This window comes from Musa acuminata, chromosome BXJ2-8 (assembly GCF_036884655.1).
Source record: "Musa acuminata AAA Group cultivar baxijiao chromosome BXJ2-8, Cavendish_Baxijiao_AAA, whole genome shotgun sequence".
Lineage (NCBI taxonomy): Eukaryota > Viridiplantae > Streptophyta > Magnoliopsida > Zingiberales > Musaceae > Musa > Musa acuminata.
In genome coordinates, this window is record NC_088345.1 from 52,282,840 (window position 1) to 52,292,365 (window position 9,526).

Below are 9,526 nucleotides of genomic sequence, written 5' to 3' on the forward strand. Positions count from 1 at the left end.
GCGATAAGAGACTGCTCTTTGTCTCACTTTCAGTGTTCCCCTCCCTCTTTTGCTGACCAACTTTCTGTTGGGTCCAGTCCATACGTGGGCTCGGACAAATTGGGCCTATTGAGCCCAAATCACTAATTAAGGTGAAGTAAGACAAATTAAGGTAGGCAGGGAAAAGAAAAACGCAGAGCATCGTGCAGCGTGCGGTGTACGTGGACAGTGAACAGCGTCGGCGTGCAGAGAGAAAGTAAGGTTTCTGAGTTTTTCTGCTTGACGATCGGTGGCCAAACGTTGTCAGTTTCGGCCCAAATTTTATGTGGAGAATCCTTGCAGCAAACTCTACAATCCTAACGGTGTTGATCTACAGTTTACCCTCTCTAAGGTACTTTCCTGTGATATCCACTCTGTGAGACCTAGAATTCTCTTTGGAGGAGATCCACCTATGTGATAAAGATATGGTATTCTTGAGCCAAGATCTATGTTCTTGATGTTATTCTGATCCTCTAGTTATTCTAGAGAAGACCTACTGTAAACCTGTTATCATCATTATTGATAGTGGAAGTTTGAGGTGGACTACGGTCCCGTTGTTTTTCCCACATTGGGTTTTCCACGTTAAAAAGATTTGGTCTCACTGTGTGATTGATTTATTGCTCTATTGTTTATGCTGTGCTGATTGATATTAGCATTTGAATATCAAGTTGGTATTTTGATGAAGAACCTATTTTGATACACAAAGAGGGAAAGAATTATTCCACATTAACAGGTTTCTTCCCAACAAGTGGTATCAGAGCATCAGGTTGTTTGGTGCTAGTTTTCTTGTGTGATTGAAATGGAGCAGTCAGATGGTATGATTAAATTGAACTCATCAAATTATTCCACTTGGAGGCGTCTGATGGAAGATTTGCTCTATTGCAAAGATTTGTATAAGCCTATCAAGGTTAAAGATAAACCTTCTATTATGGACGATGAAGAATGGGAAGTTCAACATAGAAAAGCTATTGCCTATATTAGAAGATGGATGGATATAAACTTGCATGAGCATATTTCAGATGAAACCAGAGCTGATGTTGTTTGGCAAAGGTTAGAAAATCTTTTTGCGAAAAAGACAGTGGGAAATAGAATTTCTCTCCTCAAAAGGCTTGTAAATTTGAAGTATAAAGATGGTGGTAACATTATTGAGCACATAAGCCTATTTCAGAGTCTTGCAAACAAGTTGGTTGCTATGAAAATGAATATAGATGATGAGATGCAGGGATTATTACTTCTCAGCTCTTTACCAGAAAGTTGGGAAACGTATGTGGTGACTATTTGTAACTCCACGCCAGAGGGGACTCTAACCATAGATATGGTTAAAGACAGTTTGCTAAATGAAGATGCAAGAAGGAAAGAACAGGGTGAATCTTCTTCTGGTGCATTTGTTACTGAAAAACAAGAAAGACGTGGAAGAAGTCATAGCAGAAATCCATATGGTTATAGAGGAAGATCCAAGTCTAGAAGAGATATCAAATGTTTTCACTGTAACAGACTAGGTCACATGAAGAAAGAGTGTAGGTTTTGGAAGCGAGAACAAAATGAAATGAAGAAAAATGAAAAAGAGACCAATACAGTTGCTGCTGAAGGTAATATCACTATTGTCTATGATGAAGGTTATGTTAGCCTTGTAGCTCAGGACAGTAATTGGGTAATTGACTCTGGTGCTTCATTTTATGTTACTTCTCATGGTGATTTCTTTAGATCTTACACTGCTGGTGATTTTGGTAATGTCAGAATGGGAAACAATGGTACATCTAAGATTGTGGGTATTGGAGATATTTGCTTGGAGACCAGTATTGGGAGCAAATTGATACTCAAAGATGTAAGGCATGTTCCAGATATTCGTCTTAACTTGATATCTACAGGTAGACTTGATGATGAGGGCTTTGCACATTATTTTGGTGAAAGTAAATGGAAACTCACTAAAGGTTCTCTAATTGTGGCAAAAGGAAAGAAGATTAACTCTTTTTATGTCATGGAAGCTAAGCTACACAAAGGAGAGATTAATGCAATTCGAAAAGGTGAAAGTATAGATCTTTGGCATAAGAGGCTTGGACATATCAGCGAGAAGGGACTTCAAACTCTTGCTAGAAAGCAGTTCTTACCAGAGTTGCAAGGTACATCTCTTAAATCTCGTGATCATTGCTTAGTTGGAAAAACACATAGAGTTGCATTTCAGACATATCCATCATCTAGAAGATCTGATGTTATTGATTTAGTTCATGTTTGTACTATGCAAACTAGAACTCTTGGAGGTGCTCTTTATTTTGTTACTTTTATTGATAATCATTCTAGAAAAGTGAGGGCTTTTGCTTTGAAATCTAAAGACTAGGTACTCGATGCTTTCAAGGAGTTTCATGTCAATGTTGAAAGAGAAACTGGCAGAAAGCTAAAGTGTGTTCGATCAGATAATGGTGGCGAGTACAGGGGTCCTTTTGAGAATTATTGCAGGTTCCATGGTATCAGGCTTGAGAAAACAGTTCCTAAAACTCCTCAGCAGAACGGTGTGGCAGAAAGGATGAACAGAACCATTGAAGAAAGGATTAGGTGTATGCTTTCCCACGCCAAGTTACCAAAGTCATTTTGGGGGGAGGCTATGAGAACTACAGTTGACCTGATAAATCTTTCTCCATCAGTTCCTCTGCAAGGTGATGTTCCAGAGAGAGTATGGAGAGGAAAAGATATATCTTATAATCATTTGAGAGTCTTTGGGTGTAAAGCATTTGTTCATATTCCCAAAGATGAGAGGTCCAAGCTTGATAATAAGGCAAAAGCATGTATCTTTTTGGGATATGGTCATGAAGAATTTGGGTACAGATTATGGGATCCAGTGAACAAGAAGATTATTAGAAGCAGAGATGTTGTGTTTCTTGAAGACCAATTGTTTGATGATGGTGATAATGTTGAGAAGCCAGAAACCTCTGTTTATATTCCTTGGAGTTTGGGTCCAGTTCCTTCACCTGTAGTTCATGATGATCATGGGGGAGATGAATAAGAACATTGTGGTGAGAATACTAGTGATGATACACCTACAGTTGATGATGCTGAACCAACTGAACAGGCACCTCCACCACCAGTTGAGATTCCATTGAGAAGATCCACTAGAGAGCGACAACCCTCTACCAGATATCCTCCACATGAGTATGTTATGCTTACTGACGGGGGAGAGCCAGAAACTTACCAAGAAGCTATTCTACATGAGAATAAGAGTGAGTGGGTTAAAGCCATGCAAGAAGAGATGAGATCCTTACTTGAGAACCACACCTATGACTTGGTAAAGCTGCCGAAAGAGAAGAAAGCTCTCAAGAATAAGTGGGTTTATAAATTGAAGATTGAAAACAATAGCTCACAACAAAGATACAAGGCACGACTAGTTGTGAAAGGATTCAGTCAGAAGAAAGGTATTGACTTTGAAGAAATATTTTCTCCGGTTGTGAAAATGTCCTCTATCCGAGTTGTTCTTGGTTTGGCTGCCCGCTTGAATTTAGAAGTTGAGTAACTTGATGTAAAAACAGCATTTCTTCATGGTGACTTAGAAGAAGAAATTTACATGGAGCAACCAGAAGGTTTCAAAGTCAAGGGAAAAGAAAATCTGGTATGTAAGCTTAGGAAAAGCTTATATGGACTCAAACAGGCACCTAGACAATGGTACAAGAAGTTTGATTCCTTTATGATGAGCCAAGGGTATGATAGAACCACATCTGATCATTGTGTGTTTATGAAGAAATTTTCAGATGATGATTTTATTATTTTACTGCTATATGTTGATGATATGTTGATTGTTGGCCATGATGTTGGAAAAATTGAAAAGCTTAAAAGAGAGCTAAGTAAGTCTTTTGCCATGAAAGACTTAGGATCGGTGAGACAAATACTTGGCATGAAGATTCTTCGTGATAGGAAGAAAAGGAAGATTTGGCTATCTCAGGAGACTTACATTGAAAAGGTTCTTGAAAGATTCAACATGAGTAAAGCCAAAGCAGTTTGTTCCCCACTTGCAGGTCATTTCAAGCTGAGTTCGAAACAATGTCCTACAAGTGAGAAAGAAAAAGAAGAAATATCCAGAGTGCCTTACTCATCTGCAGTAGGCAGTTTGATGTATGCTATGGTTTGTACTAGGCCAGATATAGCTCATGCAGTTGGAGTTATTAGCCGATTTCTCTCTAATCCTAGAAAGGAACATTGGGCAGTAGTGAAATGGATATTAAGATATCTAAGAGGTACTTCCAGGTTATGTTTATGTTTTGGCAGTGATGAACCTGTGTTAGAAGGGTACACAGATGCAGACATGGCAGGTGATACTGATTCCAGGAAGTCCACTTCGGGATTCTTGATGACATTTGCAGAAGGAGCAGTCTCTTGGCAGTCTAAGTTATAGAAGTGTGTTGCTCTATCAACCACAGAAGCAGAATACATAGCAGTTACTGAAGCCTGTAAGGAAACTTTATGGATGAAAAAGTTTCTACAGGAATTGGGCTTGAAACAGGAAGTATATACTGTTTACTGTGACAATCAGAGCGCCATTCACCTCTCCAAGAATTCAACATACCATTCTAGATCCAAGCATATTGATGTGAGATATCACTGGATTCGTGATGTGCTTGAGATGAAAGAATTATAGTTGGAAAAAGTGCATACCAATGAGAATGGTTCAGATATGTTGACAAAGTCTTTGCCTAAGGAGAAGCTTGAAGCATGTAGGCGAAGAGCGGGCTTGGTACAGCCCACCATATATGAGCTGGAGGGGGAGAATTGTTGGGTCCAGCCCATATGTGGGCTTGGACAAATTGGGCCTATTGAGCCCAAATCACTAATTAAGGTGAAGTAAGGCAAATTAGGGTATGCAGGGAAAAGAAAAACGCAGAGCAGCGTGCAGCGTGCAGTGTACGTGCACAGTGAACAGCGACGACGTGCAGAGAGAAAAGAGGAGAGAGAAATAGAGAGAGAAAGTAAGGTTTCTGAGTTTTTCTGCTTGACGATCGGTGGCCAAACGTTGTCAGTTTCGACCCAAATTTTATGTGGAGAATCCTCGCAGCAAACTCTACAATCCTAACGGTGTTGATCTGCAGTTTACCCTCTCTAAGGTACTTTCCTGCGATATCCACTCTGTGAGACCTAGAATTCCCTTTGGAGGAGATCCACCTATGTGATGAAGATATTGTATTCTTGAGCCAAGATCTATGTTCTTGATGTTATTCTGATCCTCTAGTTATTCTAGAGAAGACCTACTGTAAACCTGTTATCATCATTATTAATAGTGGAAGTTTGAGGTGGACTACGGTCCCGTGGTTTTTCCCACGTTGGGTTTTCCACGTTAAAAAGATTTGGTCTCACCGTGTGATTGATTTATTGCTCTATTATTTATGCTGTGCTGATTGATATTAGCATTTGAATATCAAGTTGGTATTTTGATGAAGAATTATTCCGCAGATTTCTTCCCAACACTTTCGGATAAGACTACCGCAAAGAAAGACTCTCTCTCTCTCTCTCTATAATCAGAGAGAGAGAGAGAGAGAATCACTCATCCAAATCTTTTGTAGAGACCAGCAGAAGTTAAAATCACAGGCTTGAAGAAAAATGGATTAAAGTCACTGAGGTTGGCTACTAAATTATGAGAATTTCCAATGATTGAGAAGACATTACATCCTTCTACATAGATGCCATGTAAACCTGACAAACTACATCACTTATTCATTCACATCTTTTGAAGAAATCAGCAGATGGTAAACCACAGGTTCCCTCGTAATGGACTGCTATCTTTCATGATGAGAAGTCCCAAAGATTACGAAGAAAGTGCAATATGTTAAACTGATAAGCTCCATCACACTGCTCAGTCACATATTTTATGAAGCTGACTAAGCCACAGGCATGAAGAGCACCTCGGAGATGTGGCTGCGGAGAGCAGCAGGTGAGCAGTGAGCAGCGTAATAGAAGCTCTTTGCCACCAGAAGGAATGTTTGCTTGGTGTGGTTGTTGAGGTCATCTGAAGTCTGCAGCACACACCGAGCCAGCTCTTGCATCTCTGCTTCTACTGCCTTGTCCTTGCAGCTGCTTGTGACAGCGCACTCCTCTGTGATGCTCTGAGAAGATGACAAACCACTCTTAGGAATTCATTGATAGCTGGAATGTCGATATCGGTGTTCTAAAATATCCACAAAATATATATATTATAATCGAGAAGAAAAACAATAAAATATACCTTAGCGGCAACCATCTGTCGTCGCCTTAGATTATGACAAAGGGAAGACAGTAGATGACAAAGCCGACTGTAATTAGGACGAGTCACCGTTAACTCCGTCGAACTGAACCTCCCTGCACAGCTTTCCATCGTCCTGACTAGCAGTAACCCCGTCTCTTCCCTTCCGAATCCGTCAGACGCGTCGCTATGCCATGCCATCAACCACTCCTTCCACTGAGAAAAGTATGATCAAAATTAAAAATATTCAAAAATGATTATTATTATTATTATTATTATTGGAATCAAAGAGCGGAGAAGGATCGAGATATTACAGCTTGTTGTAAATGGTGGCGGACTAGCTGTTGTTGCAAGGCCGGCCGTGTATCAGCCGCCAGCTGCTCGATCAGCTGCCGGAGCAGACCCACCAACACTTCTCCCGCCGTCTTCCCTCCCATCCTGCGTTCAAATTCAGAAACATCACTCGCCATCTCCATGATCTTAAGAACTAATCACTTAAGCTGAGGGAGTACGCATAGAAAATGGTCCGGAAGAAGATTCCATCAGGATCTTAAGAAAGCAAGACAGTGTTGCACTCACCTGCTGATGTCATGGCCGTCGCTTCGATCATCAAGGAAGTCGAGGATGAACGATCGCCTCATCTCGTCCGTGCACGTGGCGCAGCTAAAGAACGACGAGACGGCCGTGGCCATCGTGGCGGTCCGAGCCCAACCCAACCTCTCGACCGCGCGGTCCGGTTCGAACACGCAAGCGGCCGCCAGAAAGAAGTCCCTCAGTAGGCTCCTCCGCTTCACCCTGTGCCATCGTAGACCGGCCTCCTCATACCATCTAATCATAATCGAACGATCATTATTTTTTACTGAAGAAAAGGGTTCACATACTCTTTCGCCTTGAAAACGGAGACTAGAAAGTGATCGAAAAAGGACAATTTGGAGAGTTAAATCTACCAATTCAGGGGGAAAATTGAGGACGGTCTCTTACACTTACTTTTCGAGGTCGAACCATTCGAGCTGATGGAGAGACTGACAGCGATTATAGTCCAACTTGGCCAACTCCAAGTACACGTCGTTGTTCACCAATGGCATCCTGCGACGACGACCCCAACAACTCCTGTTAGCTCTAGTTTAGCTCATCCCACAGCTCTCCGATACGAGTATGCATCCGTAAAACTGGGTCCCACGTGGTATACGAGGTAGGAAAAGGAAAGAGCTTAAGATTAGGATGAGGCTGGCGAAGGTCCCCCCATTGGTCCGTGAGTCATGGGTCCCGTAGGACGTCCTAGGGTCCGTGCCGACGACGACGACGACTTATGGGGAGAGTGGCGTTACCTGTAGAGCGTCTTCCCTATCCAGACGTCGCCGCTGCCTCCATACTGCTCCAAGTACAGCCTCGTCTCCACGCGAGGCAGGCTGGCGTACCAGGGGAAGTCCAGGGCGTACGCCACCTGTTGGAGGTCGATCTCATCGTGTCATGCAGCCTCGATCGAGAGTACCAGGCAAGCAGCTGAGGGAGTGTGTCGTCTGCTTACCTCGCCCGGCAAGTTCTTGGTGATGATCCACTTGTCCACCACCTGGTCGGCGGCTTGCTTCTCTCGCAGGTACAGGTAGGAGAAGCTTCTGGCCCGGTCCAGTATCTCCTCCCCGGGGAAGGCCACCTGCGACGCCCGGTTCAGGTTGTACATTCCGGTCACCGCCTGGGTCGATTGCCCGGCGCAGCAGAAGAACTCGCCGTCCTTCTCGAAATGCCGGAACACGCCTGCGACGGCCAAGTAGCACAGCTGTCTGAGACCATGCCTCCAAACTTGAATCGGGGATGCGTTGTTACTCACCGGCGGAGACGTCGTATCCATGCAGCCGGAGCAGTCGGAACCGCATCGATGTGTCGTCCACATCGTGTACTCTCGTGTTCTTCGCCCAGCAGATGCCGTCCTCGGTCCAATATCTGTGGTTCGGGCGATCATAATCAGATGCGCAAGAAGAAGAAGGTGGACTCTAAATCATTACCGACCTGTATACGTAGTCCAAGCAGTCTTTGATCTCCTGCTCCAAGTATCGAGAGATCCCGAGACGCTCCAACCAATCGACGACCCACAGGTGCTCGAAGAGATCCACGGGGTAAACGTTGGGCACTGGAGAGTAGAATCCGATCAATTATGGTGAAGGCAGAGTAACATGTGGAACGAGGAGAGAATGTCGTCAAAATGGTCTTACCCCCTCCACCAAATCTATGGACGACTCTCTGGAGATAATCGAGGCAGTTGTCATCACCAGTCTGCATCACAGCATAAGCCGTGGAGGAAGGTGAGAAGAGAAAGGAGCCATCAGAGCACCGGAGACGAAGCAACCTGTCCCAGTCTAGGACCGGCATTCCTTCCAGGCTATATAGCAGCTTGTTGGGCACTTCATGCATCACATCTCTTGGAATCCTATATATCACATCCAGTAGCTCATTGACAATGCCTGGAAAGGTGCAGCAAGCCAGGTGAATGCAACACTGGGGTTTTGCTGCCGTACCGCTTCAGTTTCAGACTTCTCTTGGCGTCGATTTCCTGCAAAGAAGGGTCACCATAGGGAATCTCCAGCTCAAGCGCTTTGGCTATGTCAAGGAGGGAGGGGAAAGCGACTTCGAAGCCGATGGGCATCAGCTCTGCTTCCTCCTCACTCAATCTCCACATGTTCTCACGGATAAATGCAAGTCCTGTCAAGTTAAAAGGAGCCAGTTCAGCTACAATCTTATGTGCATTCTTGTGTATGTGTGTGTGTGTGTGTGTGTTTGGTGTGGATGTGTCTGATGGCAGTGCTGCTACTGCTATTGCGATTGACCTCTCCTCCAAATATCCGGATAGATGGTCCATGACTTGAGAGCGATGACGCAGGCCAGGGTGTTGATCATCCGATCATGGGCAGAGAAGATGACAGCGTCTCCCCACGAGCCATCCGGCAGCTGGTTGTCGACGATCCACTGGAGGCTGGACGGGAACCGAGGGCCACCACTTCCGTCTTTGTTCTTGAGCAGTGCCACCCATGCCGTGTCGTATGCGGAGATGCTTATTTCCCCATCACCCATCCGCCGCAACATCGCTCTGACTTCACCCACCATCCGCCATATCCCTCTCGACCCACAGAGCTAGAGAACAAGATCCATCAATCATTACCATCTTTTTTCGGCTCCCAAACTTTACAGTGGGCACTTCACTATCGTCGACAGCTTCTTCATACAACAGAATTACCTCAAGCAATCCATCATCGTCGTCCTCCTCGTCGGCGTCCTGCGGCTCATTCTCTGGCAGATGAAGAACAGGCAATCCGTTCT

General features: G+C 44.1%; 2 protein-coding genes across 2 annotated transcripts; both read right to left on the reverse strand.

Moving 5' to 3' along the window:
* Positions 1 to 5,776: 5,776 nt before the first annotated feature.
* Positions 5,777 to 6,684, reverse strand: LOC135620449 (ent-copalyl diphosphate synthase 2, chloroplastic-like). Its single transcript, XM_065123372.1, has 3 exons — positions 6,529 to 6,684; positions 6,218 to 6,430; positions 5,777 to 6,098 (listed from the first exon to the last, which is right to left on the reverse strand). The coding sequence occupies exons 1-3, from the start codon at positions 6,682 to 6,684 to the stop codon at positions 5,874 to 5,876; spliced, it is 594 nt and encodes a 197-aa protein (XP_064979444.1). The 3' UTR covers positions 5,777 to 5,873.
* Positions 6,685 to 6,789: 105 nt separating this feature from the next.
* LOC135620450 (ent-copalyl diphosphate synthase AN1, chloroplastic) lies at positions 6,790 to 9,324 on the reverse strand. The gene is made up of 9 exons (XM_065123373.1): positions 9,037 to 9,324; positions 8,728 to 8,911; positions 8,425 to 8,639; positions 8,222 to 8,342; positions 8,043 to 8,155; positions 7,743 to 7,969; positions 7,543 to 7,658; positions 7,202 to 7,300; positions 6,790 to 7,042 (listed from the first exon to the last, which is right to left on the reverse strand). Exons 1-9 carry the CDS (start codon positions 9,311 to 9,313, stop codon positions 6,790 to 6,792), a joined length of 1,605 nt encoding a protein of 534 aa, XP_064979445.1. The 5' UTR covers positions 9,314 to 9,324.
* Between the last annotated feature and the right edge of the window lie 202 nt (positions 9,325 to 9,526).